This window comes from Saccostrea cucullata, unplaced genomic scaffold (genome assembly GCF_032062105.1).
Source record: "Saccostrea cucullata isolate Sc308-1 unplaced genomic scaffold, CSIRO_AGI_Scuc_v1 ctg4559, whole genome shotgun sequence".
Lineage (NCBI taxonomy): Eukaryota > Metazoa > Mollusca > Bivalvia > Ostreida > Ostreidae > Saccostrea > Saccostrea cuccullata.
In genome coordinates, this window is record NW_026931029.1 from 7,107 (window position 1) to 33,599 (window position 26,493).

The 26,493-nt window shown below is 33.9% G+C and overlaps 3 protein-coding genes across 3 annotated transcripts; 2 read left to right on the plus strand and 1 right to left on the minus strand.

The window, feature by feature from the left end:
* The first annotated feature begins 973 nt into the window (after positions 1-973).
* LOC134231099 (ras-related protein R-Ras2-like) lies at positions 974-12,930 on the plus strand. The gene is made up of 5 exons (XM_062713023.1): positions 974-1,499; positions 1,665-1,721; positions 10,312-10,385; positions 10,638-10,746; positions 12,632-12,930. The coding sequence occupies exons 1-5, from the start codon at positions 1,358-1,360 to the stop codon at positions 12,928-12,930; spliced, it is 681 nt and encodes a 226-aa protein (XP_062569007.1). The 5' UTR covers positions 974-1,357.
* A 2,323-nt stretch (positions 12,931-15,253) lies between these two features.
* Positions 15,254-18,594, minus strand: LOC134231098 (shiftless antiviral inhibitor of ribosomal frameshifting protein homolog). The gene is made up of 8 exons (XM_062713022.1): positions 18,464-18,594; positions 17,687-17,798; positions 17,514-17,557; positions 17,126-17,263; positions 16,934-17,034; positions 16,356-16,636; positions 16,206-16,256; positions 15,254-15,895 (listed from the first exon to the last, which is right to left on the minus strand). The coding sequence occupies exons 1-8, from the start codon at positions 18,488-18,490 to the stop codon at positions 15,678-15,680; spliced, it is 972 nt and encodes a 323-aa protein (XP_062569006.1). The 5' UTR covers positions 18,491-18,594; the 3' UTR covers positions 15,254-15,677.
* Positions 18,595-21,052: 2,458 nt separating this feature from the next.
* LOC134231097 (adenosine receptor A3-like) lies at positions 21,053-22,919 on the plus strand. Its single transcript, XM_062713021.1, has 2 exons — positions 21,053-21,765; positions 22,657-22,919. The coding sequence occupies exons 1-2, from the start codon at positions 21,057-21,059 to the stop codon at positions 22,917-22,919; spliced, it is 972 nt and encodes a 323-aa protein (XP_062569005.1). The 5' UTR covers positions 21,053-21,056.
* Positions 22,920-26,493: the final 3,574 nt, after the last annotated feature.

Consider the following 26,493-nt stretch of genomic DNA (forward strand, 5'->3'; position numbering starts at 1 on the left):
TTTTTTGAAAAATTGGAAATTTGACAATTCTTACATATATATATTTTTATGTGTAGACCCCAGTCTTGTGTTAAAATGGCATTTTTAGGGACTCATTACTCATTACCTTTTAATAAGTGTTGATTTAAGGATAAATTTTTAATCAGCGATTTCAGTTACTGAGTTAAGTGCCCATGTTACGAAATTTCCTGTTTTTAAGTTCTGTAGATATCCAATTCTTTGTTTGTAGATCAGAACTGTTCATCAATCACTTTTCCTTTATAAACACCTACATAAGTTAGACACTAAATATATTGTATAGATTCCTAGCGATAAATTACTTCTCTTTTAAAGTTAAATTGGATATGCGAATTTAGATTTACAAAACTAATTTCAAAATGTAAACATTCTTTAACTGTTTAATGGCGAAATAAAGAACGTCTTTAAAATTTGTCGGTTTTGGTGAGAATGATGTAGGAGGCAGAAACCAGCGGGGGTTTTGTTAAAGGCTGAGAATTATCTTATAAACATTTGATCTCTCTTCAGAAACCGGTAGTTAACGGCTACGGTGCACACGGGCCAGGGTTAATTTGAAATGGTAACAGAAGTTTGGTAATTTCCACTCTATATAATCAGTCTGTTTCACGGATCCTTAGGGTCAGAAGGTACTGCATGGTGAATATTGTTTATTTATTTTTTTTTTGATACCTCGAGATAAAGAAAAAAAAATGCGTTTCTTTATGCATTAATCATTTACGAAGGATTATGGAAGTTTATAATTTTTTTGTTTATTGAGCTGTTTTTCAAAAATATTTATGTTTAATAATTTGAAATCCCACAGCGAATTACACAATTATTCATTTTTTTTAACGAAACAAAAGGTGTGGATCTACGTACATGATTTCGTCAGAAGTAAATTAAAATATGCATATATACCCTTTTTAAATTTCCGAATTTTATTAAATTTGAAGAGCGGAGGAGGAAATTCAGAGAAGTCTCAGAAGACAAAACTGCTTTTGACAGTTGAGACAAACGGTTTGTTTCTCCGTGACGTATGAGGCATATAGTTTGGATCTCCACGGTATACAAAAGGCACACGGCCACTGCTTTTTGTGTGAGGGCAAACCGCAAACTCAGAAAAATAGTCGGCAAGAAATATTCCATGAGACATTTTGATTTTTTCCTATGGATATTCTACGAAATAATTCAGTTCTAACATATTCATAAGGAGTTTCATCAATATCGATGGATTAAAAGTGTCGTCCAAACTTTATCCTATATAAATTATTCTGTACAAAGATAAAAAAAAAACAAAAAAACTTGTGATTTTTTTTGGCTTAAAAATTGTGACATTTGGGAAACAAGGAGGCGGATCTAAATGACAGTGCACGGCGTGAATGTCGTTGTGATGAACTACAGAGGAGCGGGGTCAAACGGGGTCAGGGGTCGAGGTCAGTCAATCAATGACAACAGCGTGTGTAAGATCGTGGTCCTGGGATGCCCGGGGGTCGGCAAAACAGGTGAGCTAAACTTTATTAAAAAAAAAAAAGTTTAAAAATATTTTGTAACTATTTTTCATTTGATTTCCATATGATTAATTTAAAGGTGCATAGAGAGATAGAGAGATGGAGCGAGACAGTGAGAGAGAGAGAATTGGTTATAAAATAAAAATCAACTTTTTTCAGCTTTGACGGTGCGATACTTGACGAAACGTTTCATTGGAGAATATAGTCCAACTTTAGGTAAGTCCGTTAATATGTGATTACACTGTACTTCAAACGCTCATAAACAGGGAGTCCAGGATTTTGAGCGGATTAAGGAAAGGTACCCACCAACCCCCCCCCCCCCCTGTTACCATAAAACCAAAAAAGAAAGTTTGTTAATCAAATGTTTTGGCAACATAAGCAATTGAAATAAAAGAAATAAGCTTACTCCAGTCCGAGAGCTTTCGAGGATTTGTTCCGACCCCCTTGCCTCGAGCCCAACTAATCCCCCCCTATATTATTAAGATTCCTGGATCCGCCCCGATTGAGGAAAAATGAAAAATGATGCGCTTCTGTTTACAAACGTCAAATATGACTTTCATTAACATTAAAAGGGGAGGTTTTATTAGGGTTTTTATTATTTTTTTTGTGATATGTTTTAGACTTATATTAATGATAATGACGCTATCAACAGAGATACCATGAAATTCTATAGACAATATTTAACATAATGTATCTGATTATCAACAGTGAAATGAGAAAGCTGCTCTACTGGAATTCCAGATTTTTAGAGCTATAGAGCTAAAATAAAACACAACACAGCAGTTTTTAATATCATTACTTCAGATTTCGCTAATTAACTGTTTCTTTTTTTGAAAATATTTGTTATAATATTTCTGGAATGCTCCCAAAACAAAGCGCTTAATATTAATAAAAGCTCTTAAGCTTGATTCTTAAGCGTGTAATAGAAATTTTTTATCCTAACATTAATACACTGATTTGCCAATAAGCGTACGTCACAACCTGGATTTTACGATATCAGTTTTGTTTTACCTTGGCCTCGTTTCAGTTTTGCTGCAGTGATAAAATGTTAAAATCAATGACGATTAAAAAATGAAGAAAATCTTATCAGAGTGAAAATACACCCACAGAATCTGTTGTTACGTGACAAGACTCTGACATCACTGGAATTAAGGGATTTATAAGTTTAAATTTGTGAGTGAATTGGAAAAATCCAGTCTCAATAGAAATTTTTAGGTTTAAAATTGTCTTGTCGTGTTGAACAACTAGGTTATCAATAATGTGAACATCACTTCATTCAACGATGAATACACTTTCTTTCTTCTCCCCCCTCTCTCTCTCTCTCTCAACTAATTCCTGTCAGCACCTCTTCCTAAAACGATACAAGTATTTTCTCATTCCCATTTTATCCCCCCCCCCCCCCCCCCCCCCCCCACCCCACCCCCCCAAAAAAAGTCAGCGGTTACAAGTTTTAATTAATTTTGACCCCGATCTTTTTTAGGGATAAAGTTATCTGATGAAGATGTTTCTGTAGCGATAAAACCAACACAATCTGATAACATTTGACATACAGCTGGGAAAACTCACGAACATGCTCCTAAACCAATACAGATCGGAATTCCTCTGTAGTTATTGTTCTAAACAGAGAGGATTCGGGCGATTTCCTCTGCACTTTACAAATTTTACAAGCTAATTAGACGGTGTATTTGTTCATTAATTGTGAACACATTATCAAGATTACCTTGGATTTAAGGAAGTTGGTTTTAACCCTTGTCTACTTGAATCCTCTCTGACGCCGAGTGATTAGGAATTAATCAAACCAAGGGGCGATAAATTTAACAGACAGACAGTTAAAGAATTACGAGTAGCCGGAAAATTAGGTATTAAAGAAGATGTTAAATCCTACACTGCCTGAACTCCAGAGAAATTGTTCGAGCTTAGTATTCCAGTACGGAAGCGTATAAGCACCATGTTATTTATTTTCAAGCTTTTTTAGCTCAGCTGAGCCGAAGTCTCAAGTGAGCTTTTCTGATCACATTTTGTCCGTCGTCCGTCCGTCTGTCTGTCTGTCCGTCTGTAAACTTTTCACATTTTCGACTTCTTCTCAAGAACCACTGGGCCAATTTTGACCAAACTTGGTATAAAGCATCCTTAGGTAAAGGGGAATTTAAATTGTGAAAATGAAGGGCGAAGTCCCCTCACAAGGGGAGATAATCAAGAAAAGACAAAAATAGGGTGGAGTCATTAGAAAATCTTCTTCTCAAGAACCACTGGGCCAGAAAAGCTGAAACTTATGTGGAAGCATCCTGGGGTAGTATAAATTCTAAATTGTTAAAATCATGACCCCCGCGGATAGGGCAGGGTCACAATGGGGAATCAAAGTTTTAAATAGAAATATATAGGAAAAATCTTTAAAAAACTTCTTCTCGAGAATTACTGGGCCAGAAAAGCTGAAACTTACATGGTTTCATCCTTAGGTAGTGCAGATTCTAAATTGTTAAAATCATGACCCCCGGGGATAGGGCGGGGCCATAATGGGGAATCAAAGTTTTACATAGAAATATATAGGAAAAATCTTTAAAAATCTTCTTCTCAAGAACCACTGGGCCAGAAAAGCTGAAACTTTATATGTGGAAGCATCCTTAGGTAGTGCAGATTCTAAATTGTTAAAATCATGACCCCCGGGGATAGGATGGGGCCACAATGGGGAATCAAATTTTTACATAGAAATATATATGAAAAATCTTTAAAAATCTTCTTCTCAAGAACCACTGGGCCAGAAAAGCAGAAACTTATATGGAAGCATCCTTGGGTGGTGTATATTCTAAATTCTTAAAATCATGACCCCTAGGGGTTGGGTGGGGCCACAATGGGGAATCAAAGTTTTACATAAAGATATATTGGAAAAATCTTTAAAAATCTTCTACTCAAGAACCACTGAGCCAGAAAAGCTGAAACTTATGTGGAAGCATCCCGGGGTAGTGTAGATTCTAAATTGTTAAAGTCATGACCCCCGGGGGATAGGGTGGGGCCATAATGGGGAATCAAAGTTTTACATAGCAATATATAGGAAAAATCTTTGAAAATCTTCTACTCAAGAACCACTGAGCCAGAAAAGCTGAAACTTATGTGGAAGCATCCCGGGGTAGTGTAGATTCTAAATTGTTCTAATCATGATCCCCAGGGGTTGGGCGGGGCCACAATGGGGAATCAAAGTTTTACATAGCAATATATAGGAAAAATCTTCTTCTCAAGAACCACTGGGCCAGAAAAGCAGAAACTTATGTGGAAGCATCCTGGGTTAGTGTAGATTCTAAATTGTTCTAATCATGACCTCCGGGGGTTGGGCGGGGCCACAATGGGGAATCAAAGTTTTACAATGTTGAATCAAAGCATCCTATGGTAGTGTAGATTTCAAATTGTTTAAATTATGATCAATTGGGTAGGGTGGGGTCACAATACCGGTATGTATTACAAGGGGGAAATCTGGTAAAGAACAGAATGTTCAAAGCATCTCAGGTGAGATGTGGCCCATGGGCCTCTTGTAAAAAGTTAACACTGATAACCTATACGAGGGGTGATCAAAAAGTTCGCGAACTAATTGAATAACTTCCGTAAAAGAAACAATATTTGGTTTTAATGTTGATTATATTTTAAATTAATTCTCTCCGATTTTAATGCAAATCAACCATGCGCGAATCACGTACGTGATATTGGCGGTCACGTGACCCCCCTCCGTAGCGTTCTGTCACAAAAGTTGAAAGTTGAAAGATTTTTCTGAGTTTTATATTTCTTTTCATGTGAGTTAATTTTTATGACAAGAACAGTTCATTTGTCAGAAATGGTCAAATCTTGGCAATAGAATGAGTGGATAAGAATATCCTTTCCAAAAATATGCATGGCGACCATTAAAACACAAATCTTCTGTCTCGGTAGAGAGCTTTATTCAAGGTGGATAGAAAATGGGTGCCTCCTTTTTATCATATCTAATATGTTCAAAATCTTAAGTAAACGATATCTTAGGTATTTAATAATTACGTTATTGCTCAAATATTCAGCTATATTTCAAAGTGTAAATTGGAGGTCTTTGATAGCAAATTGCTTAAATATCTTTTCAAACTTGCTTTCACTGGGCAAAATGATAAGTATCATTTTTAACCATTTTTAACCATCTGCCGTCCTTCACTGAAACAATCAATCCAATCATTAATTGAATTTATAGGAACTCATTTATCTTAATAAACTGTGTACAAATTATTTTATGATACTGCAAAGGGATTTCTAAGATATACAATAAATTGTACAGTCGTTTATTGAACGAGTTCTACTGAGACAACCATTTTTCGTCACAAGTGACCTACATAGTGACGACATTTTTTCATTATGACGTCACAAACAAGGAGAAAAACTTTATTAAGCATATGCTATTTATAGACCTTGTGTATGACTATGTGTGTACCCAATTCATTCTAATCTGAATGGTGGTTATGTAGATATAGAGATACATGTAGTTCACGAACTTTTTGATCACCCCTCGTAAGGGTAAGGAAGTTAGAGTAAATTATACGTCACAGACTAGACTTTTGGGCCAGCGATCTGCTTATGAATCATTCCATGCTATGACCTCTTACATCACATGACATCATGACCCACTTCAAAAACGAACCGACGGGGATATTTGTTTATAGGTGCCTCATAAAGTTATGTGAGCAAGTTTCATAAATCATAAACCTTTACACAAAACGCAGATGAATATGGTTCTGAGGCCAATGACCCTAAACTTTGATGATTCTTATCTATATATCTACATTGTAAAACGTTTATCATTTGAAATGATTAAAATTGATACCAGTGGTGATGACGTCACGTTAGGCGAATGATCGCATAAAAAGGGGCTACATTTTTCCCTATTTTTTTCTTTCTTTGTATGGGTTCGTCATCCTGATTCTGGTTTTTATTTTAGGGTTTGAAGAATTTTTTTTAGGTAAAGATATTTTATTTTGATCAAAAACTTATGCAAGTATACATACATGACCAATGTCTCCGTCAGAAATCATACTGAAAAAATATTTTTTGTTCGAGATTTTGAGACCCCCCCCCCCCCCCCCCCCCGGAAAAATATAATATCAAGCCCGTTATACGTATAAACAGGTAATTCGTATTTCATTTTCTAGTCGCTGTAGTGCGATAAATTCTGGAAGAACATCAGGTGATACATTTCAAGATCTTTTCTGTATATTTCTATTGTATTGAGAGTTTATTTCTTAGATAAACAGGCTCTAACATATGATAAATTGGTAAACTGGTAAATTCATACGATAAAGGGCTAATAAAGTTGTATATCTGAATGCGTTGTAACACATCGTGTGCCTTGATAAATCGATACGTCGAATAAAATATGTTAACATGCAAGACGATGGGGTTTCTAGAACAATAAATTGCCCAGTGGAGATTTTTTGAAAGTTACACCTTAAATTTTATCTTAAGGGCAGGCATACAGCGCTCTGTTAGATTGTGAAATAATGAAAATGTATATAGAAAATATATGTTATATCAATGAGGATTTCATGATACAAGCATTATCTACAAAGATGTAAAATAATGCTTGAACTATATCTTTTTCGCCATTCATAAAATACTTAGTATAATGTATATCTGCAGTAGGAAGGGGTTATATATAGATTTATATATTTTCTAATGGTAGAAATTTGAGCGCAATTTATCATAATTCTGAGTTCGTGCACCCCTTTTGTAAATTTGCGTTTAGTAAGATTAGAAAACTGTTTGTGAAATTATTAGATTTTCCAAAAAATTAAGATAAAAGATAATTTTAAAACAACAATTTTTTTTTCTGAGATTTATGATATACACCATTATTTTCTTCGAACTTGTTAGAGGTTAATGCGTTTACTTTAACTATGCTGCGAAAATATTGTAAAAATTCTGTTTTTTTTCCGTCTCAATAAATCGAGACCTGGGGGGGCTTTTGATATAGGCAAAAGTTAACTAAATGGCTTAAGGAATGTTTTTGTAAATAAATATATTTTTCAGCAATTTTACATTTGAGAAGGAGTATTCACTTTTTTGTCTGTTTTGATGAATACGTTGAATCTCTGATATGAAATCTGTCTGTTGCCTCGCGAACTTTTCGTAATAAACGTACGTACACATCAACAAGATAACGATATGCTCCGAAGTAAAGGAAAAAATATTAAAGAACTTTGAATGAAGAATGTGTTTATTTCATAAAATCAAAGGTGTAGGGTATTTTTTCTCGCACATCTAGCAGTTTATATATCATATATTTATCTATCAATGTTTTTATATTTATCAGACATTCATAACACTGAACAAGTAACAGATCAGATATTCTGGTGCAAAAGAAATTTTATAGCCAGTTTGATTTCGGATTTTCTATAAAATGTCATTCATAAAATTTTCGATGAAGTTTAATACCCGTAGCTCTTTACTTGTCATGCATTTGACTTAAAAACAAGGCAAAGCCCCACCCTTTTGGGATTTTTTTTTCTATTTTAAACTTTGATTGCCAATTTTGGCACCACGGGGGGGGGGGGGCAAAAACAGTTGTTTACTTTTCAATATACGTTTTCATTACGTGTTTGTGTCTTTGTGAAACACTGATGGTCCCGTATGGCAGGTTTTGACGAAGGTTGAAGTTTCTCAAATGCAAGTCAAACTCCAAGGTCGAAAGATGAAAAATGTTGCTACCAAAAGATAGGACTCGTCTCAATTAATATCACAATGCATATACCTATGAAATAAGAAAGCCAAAACACCAACCATGCCCACATTAATGTAGGTCAAATCCTAAGATCAAAGTCAAAAGGTCAGTTAAAGAGTTCCCGGGGAGGGGGAGGCCTTACCATAAGAAAAACAAATTTATAATTTTAAGCACTAGTACCCACTGTTAAAAAGATACTGAGTATGACTTAATTTGATATTTTTATTTTTCAAAAGTAGGTCAAACTCAAAGGTCAAAGTCAAAATTGTTGGTGTACAAAGAAAGGCCTTGTCAAAAGGAATACATTCGTGGAATATAAAGGCCCTAATACAAACTGTTCAAACGTGATGTCCCAATCTTTTTTTTTTTTTAATTAGTAATTAAAAATGGGTCAAACTCAAAGGTCAAGATTAAAATGACAAATGTATTTCTATCTATGGAAAGACATTGTCGTAATGAATAGTATCGAATACATGTGTAAAGTTTGAAAGAACTCGTCTCAACTACCATCGTCGGAAACCCACGGGTGACCTCATCTTATGTGATAAGTAAATATAAACTTGTTTTATGCTCAACTACTAGTATTCAAATAAAGTTATGGGCAAGGCTAAAGCTGAATAAATTCTTGCAGAAATGGGTCAAACTCTGAGGTCAAGGTCTTAAAATCAAATATTTGAGGACTTGTCATTTGGAATACACAGATGAATTATGAAAGCCCTAGCTTTGTTCAATCAAAAGTAACGAGCAATACTGAAGTTTTTGAGGAAAAAAAAAAAAACTAGACGGACGGACGGGGCAAAACTATTTACAGGGACATACAAGCCACTTGAGCCAACAAAAGGTGGAAAAAATTTTAAATGATTTTTTCGTCTTTGCGTTCAATTTTTTATTTTCTCCAGATTTTAATGACTGTGCCCACAATATTTTTTTTCTTCTGAGATTTCAAACGAAAATTCAAATATTAATTATTTTACTTTCTCTTTCAATCTGCCTTGATGAAAACCAGCCTTAAAATCTTTGAAAATTACTTATTTGCTTCTTTAGCCCAGTGAACTCAATCCTTCAGCAAGGATATACTTTATTAATTTTGACTGAAATGAGCAGTTTCACTTTTGCAATGAAAAGTTTTTGATTCATCAACTTAGTACGTTCTATTCTTATATCAAAAGAGTTGTTCAGATTTTCTTAATGACCTCAGCCATAGAACTAGGATTATTCTATATTTCACAAATATTGGATAAAGGAAATAAGAAAAAAAAAACGATACATATAACAAACTACAAATATAACATACATATGCATTGTAATTCATAAAGGGGTGATTTAAATGGTTCATGTACATACTAAATTTCGTAAGTTACAACTTGTAAGTGCATGAATAGTTACTTTGAGAAAATACGTTTTTGAGGGGATGTAAATTCGTGGGTAATGGTGATCAACAAAATCCAGGAACATTTGTCCCCCCAATAAACGCTTGTGATAAAGACATTGAATACGATATGTTCCACCTCAAGTAAATGCTAATACTAGTACTTTCCGTATAATATTTAACGAAGTTTGATTAAAGAATCTTGTGTAGATTTTATTCTGTTGAAGTGAACGATTTATATTCTTTCTTGTTCGACTTGCTGGCGTGTGTTCTTTTTTTCTGAACGTCAGTTCTGATTTCAAAAGAGATCTTGCTAATTAAGGGTTCGCAAACACACGAAGACTCTCTAAGAGATTGAATTAATTACGGTTAGCAAAAACCGGAAAGCCATCAATCGATTGTTAGAAAAATGCATATTGTAGGAGGAAAAATTAGCTTTATAAACTTGAATTTGAAACACCTTCTTATCAAAATAAATATTTTTTCTTCAAGGGCATTTTGAAGCAATCATATATCTTAAATCCAAAAAGCCTTATCTAAAGGAAACACGCTAGAAGGAAAGTGTGTGTGGAATTACATATTGATGAATTTTTAGATTTAAAAAAAGATCTCACGGAAATTTTTTATGTACTTTTTTCTGAATGGAATTTTGATTCTCTAAAGCTTGTACTTTTATTAATTTTTTGATGCTCTGATGCCATGTTTGTATTTTACAGAGAGTATTTACAAGTTGCAGACGACAGTTGACGATGATGACGTCAGACTGGAGATCCTCGACACAGCAGGACAGGTATATGTAATTCATGTCGGCCCTCATCTTGCAGATAAAACTGCTCGGTGATTCTATATTAGCATTACCTTTAAAAACAATTTTAAATCTTCATGTGTCGTAACACTGTTTCATGCCCACATTCCTCTGTCCAAGTTTCCATGTCTGACGAAAAAGTGATGCTTCAATGAATCTTAAACACCCCACCTTTAGATAAAATTAGTTTCATCCTAATTTACGTTTTGATCGTTGAATGTTATTGTTTTTTTACAGGATCAGGAATACTGGAAAGATGGTTATGCTTTGTGGGCGGATTGTTTTGTTTTTGTGTATTCCATACGGACCGAAACATTTCGAAGAAATAATCAAATTAAAACGACAAGTGGAAAATATCCGATATATCAACGAACATTTCCGGAATCCTTGTCGGAAACAAATAGACCTGCTTCACGACCGACATGCCCGCCTCAGACGGGACGGAACTTGCCGATGAGATCGGCTGTAAGTTTTAGTTTCAAACATTGACGTCATGTTCCAGGACTTGTTTATCTAATTCCCGCAAACATTAAACAAGTTTTTGTGAAGTTCAAGCAAATCAAAAGGTCATTTCCGGAAAAGCGTTGAAAACATTATGCATGATTGAGTCAATTTCTAATGTATTATACAAATAATTCATCATACTTGATATGTTTTTAAAAATTTCTCTGTTTTTACACTTTATTTAAATACATGAATGTAGTGATCTACCCCTAAATCAAGTTATGCAGCCTTTTATCAAATTTGAAAAAATGACCCCTGTTATATTTTAAAGGTCCTTTAAGTGCTTGATATTTTTATCCGATACAATTTTTCTTTTTAATTATGTTGTTGAATTCATGAGTTAAAAAAATATGGTATATCAAACAACATCCGTATTGCCAAATAGTTTGTACACTTTATGAAAAAAGTAGTATATGTTTTGTGAATTTACGCCAGAAAATATTTATTTTTGAATTCATATAGATTCTCTGTATGAAAATGTAGTTACTAAACTGCTCTTGAATATATGTTTTTGTATGAAGTCCAACATAACTACTATTCTGTTAAACTATGTTGTCCTTTTTAACTTTTGCATTTAAATTTTAAGTTATTGTTTGATGGAAATCCTGACCAGAACTTAAACACACACACTAGAAAGCTAAGGTTCATATTAATCTGTCACTCATATAAAATTTCATCCTGTATGATTTTCCAAAAGCAATGTTTTTATAATAAAATACTAAACAATTATAGCATCATCTTGCAGTGCAAAATTAGACAAAAAGACATCGACTTGGCTTTATTCACAGACAATTCATTTAAGCAGTCTTTTATCAGAGTATCAATGCATTTTCTAAAGAAATCACTGTTTCAATAGTTATACTTACTGTATGTGTTATTTCAATCCTTTTTGTTAAACTACAGTATAATTGTGTTCCTTTGAATGAAAAAAAAACTTTGATCTTTTGACATTTTAGCCAAGGGTTTTACAACGATAAACCCAGGACATGCACTGGAAAGATAGCGCCATTTTATTCTGAACGATTCCTGGTTGATACAAACAGCCAATGAAATGAAAGCTTTTATGTATGCTTTGTGAAAATCATTCACAATATGGGACCTCCGTTGAAAATGTTGAACAACATAAAGAAAACTTTTCAAAAAAGCTTCCGTCAGCAACAATTTTAAACAGCAAAAGATCTATATCCGTATAATTCTTTTATTTCGAATTTGTATTTCATTTGCTTTTTACGGGCAATAACCATTTTTTTTCGGTCATCTCCGTAAACTCTGACTGACCTGAGAGCTTTCGGCAAACCCGACAATTGCATTCACTCTTCTACAGACGGGAAAACAATAATAACAAATTGCAAAGCCCAAGCAATAACTATCAAATTTTATTTATAATGAAATTAAAGAGACACATTTTATTTATTGCTATAAAAATCATCATGTTTTCCCGAAATTATTACTGCTGATTTTGTTGCCGTCATTTTTTTAAGACTGGAAATCTTGCACAATTGTTAAGTCTGAAAAATAGATTCAGAAAGTTACGCCTTGAACAGTTCCACCAATGAAATAATTGAAAATTTTCTCATCATGCAATTTCTTCACAAAAGAGAGGAAGTGCATACAAGACCTCCGTTGAAAAAACTTGAAACATACCGTCTTGGAAGGAAGACGGTAATTAAATGCTTTTCAACAAGAAGCAATAGATGCTTTAATGAACAAACGTGACGTATTCGTAGGAACGAAAACGGGTAGCGGAAAGATTATTATCTACCAAAGTATGGGTGTTCTGAACAAAGAAATGGTGACCGTAGTGATAGCTCCAATCCAGAGCATTATGGAAGAACAGGTTGATAGATTAAACAAGATTGGCATGTCTGCCATTTACATTGACAGTCTTAAAATGCCATTGAATGAAATTATTGGTGGAAAATATCAGTTCATTTACGGGAGTCCAGAAATTATTGTAGACAGTACGAAATGGAGAGAAATCGTCACCCAGTATTTTCCAAAAAGTTGGCCTATTAGTAGTGGATGAAGCACACACTATTCTGCAATGGTGAGAGATAAAGTTGATCCACTATATTGTAAACAGTGCTATTATTTTTATTGTTCAAGGACTTTTAACAGTAGTTTCATCCAAATTGATCATGATGATAGCATTGCACACAGTCAGTAGAGTTCAGTGTTTTAAAAGATATGTGGTCATATATAAAACGTTCACTTTTCCTATCTGACATTAGATTTTTGCATTTTAATTGTAATTTCTTTTGTATTTTAGTTTACCAGTCATTTACTAAATTTTTCTTATGATCAATAGGGGTGAGAGCCATAACCAGGAGGAAGTGTTGAATCTTTCTCTAGAATTGGAGAAAAGATCTCTTTGCCCTGCGGCCTCAGTGCTTACTTTAACAGCAACAGCAAGTCCTACTAACCGTCGTAAAATAATGAAAAATCTCTGTTTTAAAAAAAATAACTGTATTATAGTTGACAGTCCAGACAGACACAACATTAAAATTTCAGTGAAAAAGGTCAAGAACAATTCGGAAGTGGAGGATGATCTAGAATTTATTTTCAGTGGTTTAAAAGATAAAGGTAAAGACTTCCCAAAACACTTGATATTCTGTAATACAATAAAGGAATGTTCTCTTGTGTACAGTGCCCTTGTCCGTGAATTTGTTCATATGAATCATATGATCAACATGTACCACAGTAAAACTCCCGATGATGTTAAAAAAACAATTCGAAAGGATATGGAATCAGAAAATGGCATTATACGTGTACTAGTGAGTACAAGTTCTGCGGGAATGGGTGTAAATTTTAAAAATTTACATAACATTGTACACTTTACCCCTCCAAGAGATATGGACACCCTAGTTCAGCAGATGGGGCGGGCTGGTAGAGACGGCAAACAATCTGATGAACTAATTTTATATAAGAGTCACAAGACTCAGATGAAGAAACTAGACAATGAAATGATGAAACTCATAATCTCTGATGACAGTTGCCGAAGGAAAATCATTGCAGATTGTTATTTAACAAAAAAATGTGAAACAGTTGTTGATCATTGTTGTTGTGATTTGTGCGAATCTAAATGCAAGTGTGGCGAAATGGAGTGTCCTTGTAGACATCCAGTCTTTTTTAATGCAGATAATCCAGTTACTGAAGAACAATGCACAAGTAGGACTAGAAACATTACTGATGATGAATTTCAACTTTTGAGACATAAGTTGAAATTACTAGAATCCCTAAAAACTCGACATCTTCATTTGTAACAGACTTGGAAACAATTTCTACAGCAAATATAGAATGCATCATAAAAAATGCTAGCAATCTTTTTTCTGTTGAAGATGTACTGCAATATGTTTGGTCTCTAGCAAAATATGTTCATGAAGTATTAATTGATGTGTTTGATGACATGATGACAAATATTTCAAGCTGACTTGAATAAAAACTGAAAGTACATGTGTAATATACTCAGTATATCTTAACTTTAATTCTGTGATAATTTACAGTGTTTTTTCTTTTTGTGTTTGGAAACCTTCTTTTCTTTAGCTTATCATGCTTATATAAATGAATAATGTGGTGATCATCTTTTGTAAGCAATCAACAGGAATCTGACCTGACTTTGACTGAAAAAAAAACTTTGTTAGGCTAGCGACTTTTGATTGAAAAAAAAATATTGTTTGGTCCCTCCCGACCCAGGATGAAAAAGTTGGGTAGGTAGATGGAAATTTTTTCCTTAACAAATGTTCAAAATCTAATAAAATTAAATTTTTAAACACAAGATATACATGTACCCACAATTGTTGGAAGGATGAGAAAATTCCGGAAAGAATAAAAATTTAACAATCCATGAATATGAAAAACAATGTTTATTGCATTGTTGATCATTTACATAATTAAGTAGTCGATTTTTATGTTAAAAACAGCATTTATACATTTTATCACAATTTTACAACTCAGGGTTGAAAAATCTTATATACAGAAAAAGACATAAAATAACCTTTACAAAATTTGTCCTTTAGATATGAATATAAGAAGCAAACATTTCATTTTGATTGAGCAATTACATTGTCATAAGATGACTAGCTTCGATTAAAATTATCATATAAAAAGCAATAAAATCATTTTCATTGTCTAAATATAGTTTCTGTAATTTCATCACAGTTTTGTATAGGAAAAAATATTTATTTTTTACAGGAAGTAAAATGACGATCTGATAAAACATAAAATATTTCTAAGATAAATCACAGGGTATTTCGTCATGGAAAAGGCAAAGTTAAGTGAAATACAATATAGTTCCTTCCGCTTATTTCCAAATGAATTTTCGAATTTTAAATATTTTCATGTCCTTAGATATTCATATTGATGCATTAAAACTCAGACATGTCTCTAGAATATCACTTTTTGGTCCTATTCACAAGAAAGATAACTCTGGAACTGCGGATTGAATGATTCGGTATTAACACTGCTCCTATGACTTTGCTGCCTTTTCATCACCAGGAATGCTTCATTATGTCCAGTCAACAACAACAACAACAACCAAATTTAACAGAAATATATTTTTAAAATTGTTTCGTTAGGTGGTAGCTTATAATATTGAGGACTTATGGCCAATTTTCTTGTAATAAATTCAGATTTCTATACCAAAAGTTATATTAACCAGAATTCCGAGGAAAAACACGAATCGGTGAAAATCTCAATCTTGATAATCTTAATGATTGGCTTAATTAATTATATATAATTGTTTGCAAAGTTTCTATAATCATCATCCTATTAACGTTACTCGTCGCCTTGCTCGTTTTCTTCGTCCGACACTTCCGGGATATTGTCGACACTGGGTTGATACCCCGACAGCACAGATGACGCCTCGTCGTCATCTAACATCAGACTGTCGACGGTCGACCCGGAACTCCGGTGGGGCATGCTGGGAACGATCACGCGCTTTTTACCGCTGGACTGTCGGGACTCGGGATGGACACACGTGCTGGGACTGTGACCTAAAAAAATGGAATAAAACATGGACCGGGTGGGTTTACTTCACACTGTAAACACACGTATTGCCATGACAATTGATAGACAGATAGGAGCAGTACCTTTCCGAAAATGCAATGCTGTTGGAAAACAGATTCTCAACTGTTTAAACTTCACCAGTCTATACTTTATTTAAGCCCTACATTATAGTCATTGATAACATTTTTATAAATAAAAAAAACCAAAATAACTCAATCTTTGTTTTGTAGTAATTCATAATTTATTCCTCTATGACTCCCCTTACTGAAATGTCCATATGACATCTCGAATACTCACTCTCTTGTTGTGCAGGCATGCCATTTCTTTCATAAAGAACTACCCCATGGCCTTAACCATAAAAAAAAACAAGTAAATTTTAAAATTAATTTAAAAAAAAAAAAATTAAGATAAAACTTTTTTAATCCTTTTAATAATCACATCTCTCACCACTGTTGTAATATCCTTGTCCATTATACTCGGCATAAAGATTAGCGTACCCGTAACCCCTTTGGCTTCTTCCACCCCTACCTCTATATCCTGTGTTTTGATACTCGGCACCTCTTGGTTCGCTCCCTGTCTGGCGATGGGTACAGTCTGGTGCGCTACAGCTATGACGACTTCGCGACTTCCGGTCTTTCCTAGCTTCCGGAGGCCGTACAGAGGTAGCTAGAGCCATAGAACTGCATTTGTAGCATTTACTGGTGGTGACATTTTTCTGACCGTACCCACTTGAAAGAAAATATAGTTTTTGACGGATATGACCTGGGGGCCATAAAAATTAGATGAGCCCACTTTTGATCTAAATCGTACTTTTTCCAAAGGAATATATGCATAGTGGAAAAGTAAGACTGAGATCGAAAGTGAGCTCGTCTAAGTCTTATGGCCCCAAGTCCTGATCAAGCTATAAAATTTGACACATATTTGAGGGCTCATAATTCTAACATAAAAGATCTGGCATCTTAGTATCCTTTATCGTTTGTTTTGATTTTTTTTTATTAAAAAATATAGAGGTGAGAATATCTCACCTAAATTCGTTCCCACAGGAACAGGTAAAACCCGCCCATCCGTATTCCTCGTCTTCCGGTACTGGGTCAAACTTCCGAAGACATTTGTTACACTTAGACACCTGATATGGAAAGGAAAGTTAATTATATTTACCAGCTTCTTTTCTTTAGATATTGATTCGAAGGTAGATATTGGTAAGGTTATAAACTTACCGGCTTCCGTTTGGGGACCCTCTTCCACCATACGTTGTCACAGGCTTCACACGCGAACTGTCGCCGCCTACTGGGAATTTTACCCTTCTCTGCATTCAGGCGGAGTAACTCACTCTCCTGAAGTCCAACGATGTCTTTCTGAAATCGTCAGAAACGGGGTTTTTTAAAAATTTAATTAAACTTATATAAACATTTAATGTATATTTCTTATACGACTCAGAATTAATAAATTTACAAAACAAGGCCTTGTTTTAAAAAAATCAAAATACTTTATTCATTGCACGGATCTATAAGCGAGGGGATCGAGGAATTTCTTTAAAAGATATATATATCTTGATCCGCTCTTATATATAAAGGTACTTGTATAATTAATGAGTTTTCAAGATACCTCCGATTTCCCGGCGATTAACTGTGTAACGACCGAAGGCTCATCTGAAACAAAAATGTAAAATAATGATACAATGTTAGCAGCTCTAGTGATTAAAAACTAAAAAAAATAATTGAATGCATATGCACAATCTGACTTTGTTTGTTTTCTGTTAATTTGATTAAATCACTGACTTGTGAAGACAAAATCTACAGTTTCTGCTTGGTTCCAGTTATGGTTGTCAAGGAGGCGTCGGACTTCCTCTCTGTTAAATCGTCCGTGAAACAACTCACGGACCCGGGTGATCTGAATTATTAGGTTAATTTGAATAATTAATCAATATGTATATACATGAAAAAATACAAGACAAGACTAGTTTTTACAACTTCAAAATTTTCATTGATTATATGTACAGCCAAGTTTTATTTTTCTTGTATAGAATTTTTATTTATTAATGTAATTTTCTTTTTGAGACATACATGATCCAGCCACGTAGCATCGTTTTTGTGAAAGGGGGGGGGGGCAGCCAGAGAAAAATTCTTTTTTGACTTACCTGAAAAAGTTGACAAGCAACAAAAAAATAAATTTAAAAAAAGGCAAAAAAAAAGGAAATCTGATCCTTCCATGGGCACATAACTCGGAAATCCTATTTCAAGTCATAATTTTTTTATATAAATAGAAAGTATGTCAGAAAGACAGTCTCATTTTTTTTACTAAATTTCCCTGATCTCAATTTCCTGTAGTATAACCGGGGGGGGGGGGCAACCAGCCTTTTAATGAACATTTCCAATAGTAAAAATAATGTTGGGAAAAAAATTTTTGACCGTGATCAGCATATAAGGAAGATTTAGTACATGTTGAAGTAAAAAAAAAAAAAATACGTGCACTGATATTTAACATGTTTAATCAAGCAGTATAAGCTGACATCTTAACTGGGGGATGATGTGAATAATTCACAAAATAATACATACCATCTCTAATTTATCATCGTCCCCCATGATTAAATAGGCATGTCACTAATTGTCAACTGAAAAAAAACCCGATGTTCCATTTCTGAAAAAAAGCTGTTCCTTGAAAAATGTTACTTTCATTTTCGATGTGTGCACAGTAAGAAAGACAACCACAATATTTCATTTTTGTAAACATTTTTTTTATGGTGCGGATCAAACGAAAACATTTTTTGTCATTAATCATTATTATATAACTATTGTTTGACTGATTTCAAATTAAAGTGTACAGTTATCAATCAATAACTTTTAACGAAAGTTCTTTTGATTTTTTTTTAAAGTAGCATAATCACTTTGTATTGAGTTTTATTTTAATGTACACACCTGTTCACGAATTAGCCGCAGATCGATGTCACCAGGTATATCTCGATAAAACAAGTAGATAAATTAATTTTTATCTGTTATTTAATGTACAACAGAAAAGGTGACAGTGTCGTACACGCATGTAGTTTGATTAAAGGCTAATATAAGGTACAATCTTCATAAACCTTAACTACTGTTAAGGCATGCGTTCAGTGGATAATTATAAACATTTACCGTTAAAATCAATTAAATGACATGAATATTTTATTAGCAGTCAATATTTTCAATTTTATTTATTTTATATCATAAGAAATTATTTATTGTTGTTGACCGCAAATGAATCGCCACAGAATATAATAGTAAAAATATGACTTTAACAAATTTTGCCAAAACAACATGATTGTTGCGTCACTAGATCAATCTAAAATCTGTGCACTTCATACGATATTGGTCATGTTCTAAAGAGAAACGCAAGTCTTTTTAAATAAAAAGTTTTTAACACAATTTTAAAAAATATTGATATTTACGTCCAAATTAAAATGTACAATGAAACATATGGAGATAACGAACAGTATCAGATTTTTTTTTAAAACATAAAAGTGTATTGAGTTTTATTTTAATGTACAATTGTTACGACATTAGCAAAAAAAAAAAAAAAAAAGGTATATCTCGAAAAAAAAAGAGAAATTGAAAGTTCCCCAAACTGTAAAAGTGGGGGGGGTGACAGTGTCGTACAGAAATTCTTTGACAAGCAAAAAAAAAAAGAGAGAAATTGAAAGTCCCCCAAATTATAAATCCTATTTCGTTGTGTGTGTGTGTGTGTGTGTGTGTGGGGGTCAATATTTTCAATTTTATTTATTTTTTCAAAGAAAAGTTACTTTCAATTCCAATTTTCTCCCACAATTCTTCGATATAACTATACTTTCCTATACTAAAGGTAGTGTTGGGGAAAAATAGCTGTGATTTTGTTCTTCATTAAAAAGTGGGGGGCACAGAAATAAAAAGTTTTTAACACAATTTTAAAAAAGTGGGGGGGCTAGTGCCCCCGCTGCCCCCCCTGTGACTACGCCTATGAGTATACTCAAGATCAAAATCCCGAAAACATAGGCGTCAGAACCGAGGGGGGGGGGGGTTACGGGGGCGTTACACCTTTTTTGGCAAAGATAGACATATAAGTATTTAAAATTGAGGTTTGCCTTTTTTTTGGTGATTTAGCCCCCCCCCCCCCCTTTAAATAGCCCCCTACTTTCAATTTGCTTCCAACGCCTTTGATATCATAAAACAATACAAAAAGGAGTAGAGCAAATACGGACCTCCAAAAACTCAGAGGTGAGATCAGGTGTCATGGATTCTCTTCCGTACGGACTCCAGACAGTGACTTGAGATAATCATTTTTACTGCATCTGTGCATTGTACGGGTACATGTATATTAAATAAAATTGCAGCTTGAATCACCTACACTTGATAACTGAAATAGCAAAGGTGAGGAAAATAGGCTTGTTAATGGAGAAATAATACCGGTAAGAATCTTGGTGAAACATGTTTGTTTTCTACCCATCTCCGGAAACAATGTGAATATCCCTTTATTAATGGTACAATAAAATATGTTTAAAACAAAAGAATCAATATAATTACTTGTCCAGTTTGAGTAAATCCCAAAACTGCTATCGAACATTATGAATTTATCCTGAAATTCAATATTAAACATCACAATCAAATATAATACATGTATATTATATTCAAAATCAATATAACTCTATTTGAAGTGCTTCTATTTGACACTTTGAAGCTTAAATCTAATTTTCCACGCTCATCTTTGCCTTTAAAACAGCTACATCACTACCGGTTCGTCAAATTGGCTTCTCCCTTGTACTTAATAAGTTAATGTACTTCCGGCTAGATGTAGAGTGAAAGCAAATGACGCGTAGCACCAGTTATTTCAAAGAACTTGAGGAAATATTGATCTATAATGAAGTCCATCGAGAGACCCAATATTGAAATGACTTAATTGACAATAACTTATTTATCATTCATCTCTGAGACAACTCTTGCACAAGTTAAACAAAGGACTAATTATACCAATAATACAATGGCGATAAACAACATGTGGTTGCTCCAGGATGTCTTCAGATTAAAAAGAAATTACGCTGAAAAAATTAATTCACCAACAGAATAACTTCTGCTGAAAGTATATTTTAATGAGACGAATTCACGTGATTTGGATTTTCACATTTCCAACGTATGTATTACTATTATGAATCATTTTTCTACGTTGTATATAATCATCAACGTCATATGCACCGCCATTGGTGTCAGCACGGTTTTCTGTAATACGCTGGCTGCCATCTTGATTCTGAAGAAAAAGCGTCACTGGGATAATTCTTTGAATTTCATTCTTCATCTCTGTATAGCCGACAACCTTGCCGGAATTCTAATTTTGTGGAATGTGATTTACAACATGAACGGGCATATGAATTTTTTTGAGTGCTTGTTTCGTAGTTCAGGGATATCTAGCGTCATCTTTACGTCATGTCACGTGCTGTTAGGCCTCAGTTTGGATCGCTACATTAAAATCATGGCGCCTTTCCACGCCATCAGGCTAGAGAATGGGAAATTTGTCAAGTTCTACCTAGGTATTTTATGGATATTATTTTTCTTTTGTCTGAGCGTCCCATCTATGACGTGGATACACGATCACATACCATACAATGAATGTTCATTTTTCGGAGTGTTAAAGAAGGAATATCTTTTGACACTGGTTACATTTATGACCTTTGCCCTATTTTGTCAGTGTCTGATATACGGACACATTACATTCATAGCTTTGTCTAAAGGTAATCTGCATTTGCATCCGCAAGGATTCACAGGAAAGGCAACGGCATCATCCAATAGACAAATTCTGAAGACAACTAGAGCTGTTCTGCTCGTATGTGGATTAAACTTCATCACGAGTGTACCAGTGGGTAAGTGAATTAAAGAAACAGTAAAACATCCTAGATAGAACTCATACTTACAGGCAATAATTGGCTTCTGAAAAAATCTGGAAGTCATGCAGAATACGAGGGTTAATGTTTCATTTATACATATGCAAATTTTAAAGAAAAACAAATCACAAATAGTTATATATTTTTTTCAGATTCAAAACGGACACACACTAATACCCGGAGCACTAAAACGAAAATATTAATCCTTGGCGTTACTCAGCGTCAGAAGCTTAATAATACATATATTTCCAACTCTAATTTTTCTTCTCTCTGATAACTCTTTGAAAGTTAGCGGGGTTGATTTCTTGATAACTCTACCGGAATGTAAATTAGGCAGGTCGATATCATAGGTAAGGAGCTAAGGAGACCTAATATGCATGCAAATCTCGTGCTTATCTATCTATGTGTCTGACGTCTGTGTCCAACCCCTCCCCCAACACACACTTATATAAATCATACCAAACAAATTTAATATTTGTCCCTTCATATATTTCTTTAAAACGCCGGACAGAAAAATATTTAATTGAAATTATTTGTCTTCTGGATCAATCGGTGATAATGTGCCTTCTAGCGCAGCTGAGGTGGATTGAAAACAAATTTCAAGCTAGAATCTCAATCCAATGCTTTCTTGGTGCCCGCATCGAAGTGTACCCGCTTGTTTTATTGTTTTTATTAAGTGTTTTGTAAGAAATAGAAATGTCGTAGGCTGCATATTTCCAGAGACATATATTTCTAATTTTGCTACTTAATGTTCCGCAGTCTTATCACCAGTCTCTAAATCGGATTATGTAGTTTTGCCAAAATCAAAAGTGAAATTTAGCAATTCACAGATGGTTTTATATTCTGATTTCTCTTTGGATTATTTTTCAGGTATCTTTGTGTTTTTAGTCTCAACAAGAAATAGTGAAGAAGAGCAGGACCATTACAAACAAGGCGAAGTCCTAATGTACGTGGCCACGCCCCTTTATTTGAACAGCCTAATCAACCCTTTCCTGTACGCTTTTAAAATCCCAGACGTAAAGCGGTCCTTATCGCGTATATTTCATTGGTCCAGAAGCAGGCAAAGGGTGGAGCCCAAAAATACCACGTGTCCTACCCAAGTGCAAATGTCAGTCATTGAAATAAAGGGATGAAAAGTCAATGTTTTACCGCTATAACATTGTCCAGATTATTTTCAAAATATCTTTATCATGTTGTTAATCCTCAACAGTCACTTATGAAGTTTAATACAAAATGTTGTGATAAATTAATAAAATGAATATAGAATTGAATGTTATCTTGTCAGGAGATTAGAGAGATATTTTAGAAGAGTACTAACCGCAATTGATTGCAGGGAAATCACACCTAAACAGACTGTGTTACAAAAATTCAGTATCCTTTTGTAAACGTGAGAATTAAAAAAAAGTATACAAGTATATTTTTAAAAAAATATTTGCTTACTCTAGATCTGTAATGATTTAAATATGTTCATATTTCTTACATTTTAACCAAGTCCAAGGGTTTTTTGGATGATTTTGTTTTTCCTTAATCGTTAATCATCTTTTTTGTCAGTTGAAGGACTGAGGTATGCTTGACTTTGGATTGTGCTTTAGTCTATTGTTCCTCCTCTGTGCCTCCTAAGCAAGTGTTGTGTTCGTTCGTAGATTGTTCGACATATAATTAGCGAAATTCCACAAACAATACAGACCTAGATCTGAGTTAGCATCTAGTACTATAAGAATATGAACAATCGTTCAGCAACTCTTTATGTCACTGTGGTTAGACCGATTTACACAAAAGTCGCTGAGTAAGGAGTTGAAAACCTCGTAGGTTCCAATCCACTGTCCTTCGGATGAGACTGCATAAACCGAGGTCTCATATTGATGTATTCGTTGTAGGAGGGATTTTTTAAGCTCTACTAGTCAGAGACCAGAAGAGCTTATATGCGATAGTAATGCGTCCGTCGTCCGTCAGTCTAGCTGTCTAGCTACTCCTCCTAAGATTCCTAATTAATAGTTTTATGTTTTTGATTTTGATGATTGATGTTGCCATTGTTAAATTAATTGAAATTTCTGTAAAAATTTAGTAAAGGCTACTACCACAGTTGTAGTCTTATTGCAAAAAAGTGACTTAATCAAGGATCATTATTCTATTTATTGTTTTTGTGAAGTTTTAAGTCCTAGCTGCTACTTTCCTCTTCCTTTATTATTAGTACAAACCATTGGAGCTACAGTCTATGATATAATTTCATTTTCATCTCTCTAGAATAACAGAGATATGGAAATAACGAACAGTATTCAATATCAAAGTATACAAAACAATACAAAATAGGAGCAGAGCAAACATGGACTGAATTTCTTTATCCCCTAATTAGCAAATGATGTAAATGATTTTCAAAAAGCCCCACCCCATTCTATTCTTAAGCATTCTTAGTTTATTTGAGTGTTGCATGGGTAGAACATTTCTTTTTTTCGTTATTTCTTCTTATTATTATTACTATTACGCCTTGTATTTCGTACAGTTACATCGACCATTGCTTCCAAACTTTTTAATTACAAAAAATCCTTTACATGACCTGGATACTGAGTATCTGAAACATAATCCTCCATCATGTTCATGTTCTTCTTTGCACTATAACTATAGTCCTTCTGGACACGTAATTACAGGTGACGTAAATATAGTTAATGATGAGGACCTTAGATCACTTATTGTAAAAGGTCCTAAATATAGGTAACCCCGATCCATCAACTGGCGTCGTAATCTCAAAAATATTATAGATTCGGATATGAAATGGAAGACTGAGACACCTTGTCAGAATGGATTAAATGTATCAGATCCATGTTAAAGTCGCGTATTAAAAGATTGAGGAACAATATGAAAACCATTTATCCTTTTGTGTTTGATAATCCAGAAGTGAAAAAAGAATTAGATAGATTACATGATCAGTACGTACTGGTCCCTGTCGACAAAGCAGGTAACAACATTGTCTTAGTTTGTAAGGCTAATTATATAAATTGTATTTTAGAAGAACTTGGTTTTAATACTACAAGTGGTAAACCTACTTATACTCATGGAAGAAATTCTTCAGATTCATATGTCAATTTAAATATTTTTAATTTTCCACAGACCCAAAATGAATTTGAACTACCCTATATATATTGGATTCCGAAACTTCATAAAAATCCTTACAAAGATAAATTGCGGGTTCCAGTAAATGTTCAACCAAGCCTCTTTCGTTACTCCTCACTAAGATATTAGCAGTAGTGAAGGGAAAACTTCAAGAGTACTGTGCAACAATATATTCAGGAAGTGGTATAAATCAGATATGGATATAAAAAATTCCAAGAAACTTAAGAGAACACTTGCCGTTGCCATCAACTCGACATTTAGATATATCGACGACGTATTGTCAATTAACAAGGGTAATTTCTATTCCTACCTTGATACGATATATCCTTTGAGCTAGAGATAAAAGGTACCACAGAGTCTGGCACATATGTTTCATACTTGGATATTTTACTTGAAAAAGACGTTGATGGTAATCTAACAACCAAGCTCTACGATAAACGTGATAACTTTAACTTTTCTATGGTCAACTTCTCTTACTTATGCAGCAATTTCTCAGTTGATTCGATACGCAAGAGCATGCTCTACGTATGAAAACTTTCTAAAACGAGGTAAATTATTGACAAACAAGTTGATGAAAAAGGAATATCAGCAGTTTCGTATAAAGTCACCGTTTCGTAAGTTCTATGGTCGATACAATGACCTTGTCAGCAAATACTATTTATCATTCAGTCAAATGCTGAATGACGTTTTTCATATCAATTGTAAGTCCATTATTTATACACTGAATTGACAACGGATTTTTCCGTTATTTCCCAATCACGACAAGGTGCACACGACGGGTGTGACTGGCAAGCAGGGGATGCTCACTCCTCCATGGCACCTGATCCCTCCTCTGATGTTTCGGAGGTCCGTGTTTGCTTTGCTCCTAATTTGTATTGTTTAATGGACTTTTATATTGAATACTGTTCGTTATCGCCATATCCATAATTATAATATCAGTCGCCTTTTTAAAGCTTATATCAAACAAAATATTTTAAGGGGGCCGACTATAGTTTTATTGTGTGAAAACTACAATAGCGAAACTCTTCATTTTTATGCCATATATAACTTACATCAACTTCAGTGTACATGCAAAGTTTGGGGGAAATCTACCGTCCAGGTATTTTTGAAGGACCGTCTCAAAATACAGGTACATTTACTATAGGATTATGTAGGAAAATGCCAATTTTTTAAAGCAAATTATACAAATACTACAATAGACATTTTGTTCAAACTATAATATTTGATGAGTAATACTATATTATACAATATATGTAAGAAACACAAAATTCTACCTTCTTGTTACCAGAAGGGGTATCTCAAAATGCAAAAAAACATTAGCAAATTTTACTATTTTTATACAGTATCATTACAAAATATGACGTACACAATGGATTCACATAAAAACATAATAAAAATATTGGTGATATTCTGAAATTTCTATGTTTTAAATTTCAAGAGCATATGTTTATTATATGTTTTTAAATAATATTTTTATTACCCCTTCTTTAAAAGCTACAGATTATCATAACGTCAAAAACACACTGCAACGACGTCAACCTATCTATCAATTGCAAAATCGGTTAAAAAATCAGTCATATCAAATTGTAATTACATTTT

Excerpts from the sequence above, each read along its gene's own strand:
- LOC134231099 (XM_062713023.1), top strand. The coding sequence starts at position 1,358 with ATGACAGTGCACGGCGTGAATGTCGTTGTGATGAACTACAGAGGAGCG. Across the intron at positions 1,500-1,664 it reads CCCGGGGGTCGGCAAAACAG|CTTTGACGGTGCGATACTTG; the intron begins GTGAGCTAAACT and ends AACTTTTTTCAG. Across the intron at positions 1,722-10,311 it reads AGAATATAGTCCAACTTTAG|AGAGTATTTACAAGTTGCAG; the intron begins GTAAGTCCGTTA and ends TGTATTTTACAG.
- LOC134231098 (XM_062713022.1), bottom strand. The coding sequence starts at position 18,490 with ATGGGGGACGATGATAAATTAGAGATG. Across the intron at positions 17,035-17,125 it reads GGGTCCCCAAACGGAAGCCG|GTGTCTAAGTGTAACAAATG; the intron begins GTAAGTTTATAA and ends TTTCCATATCAG. Across the intron at positions 15,896-16,205 it reads CATGCCTGCACAACAAGAGA|GTCACAGTCCCAGCACGTGT; the intron begins GTGAGTATTCGA and ends CCATTTTTTTAG.
- LOC134231097 (XM_062713021.1), top strand. The coding sequence starts at position 21,057 with ATGAATCATTTTTCTACGTTGTATATAATCATCAACGTCATATGCACC. Across the intron at positions 21,766-22,656 it reads CATCACGAGTGTACCAGTGG|GTATCTTTGTGTTTTTAGTC; the intron begins GTAAGTGAATTA and ends ATTATTTTTCAG.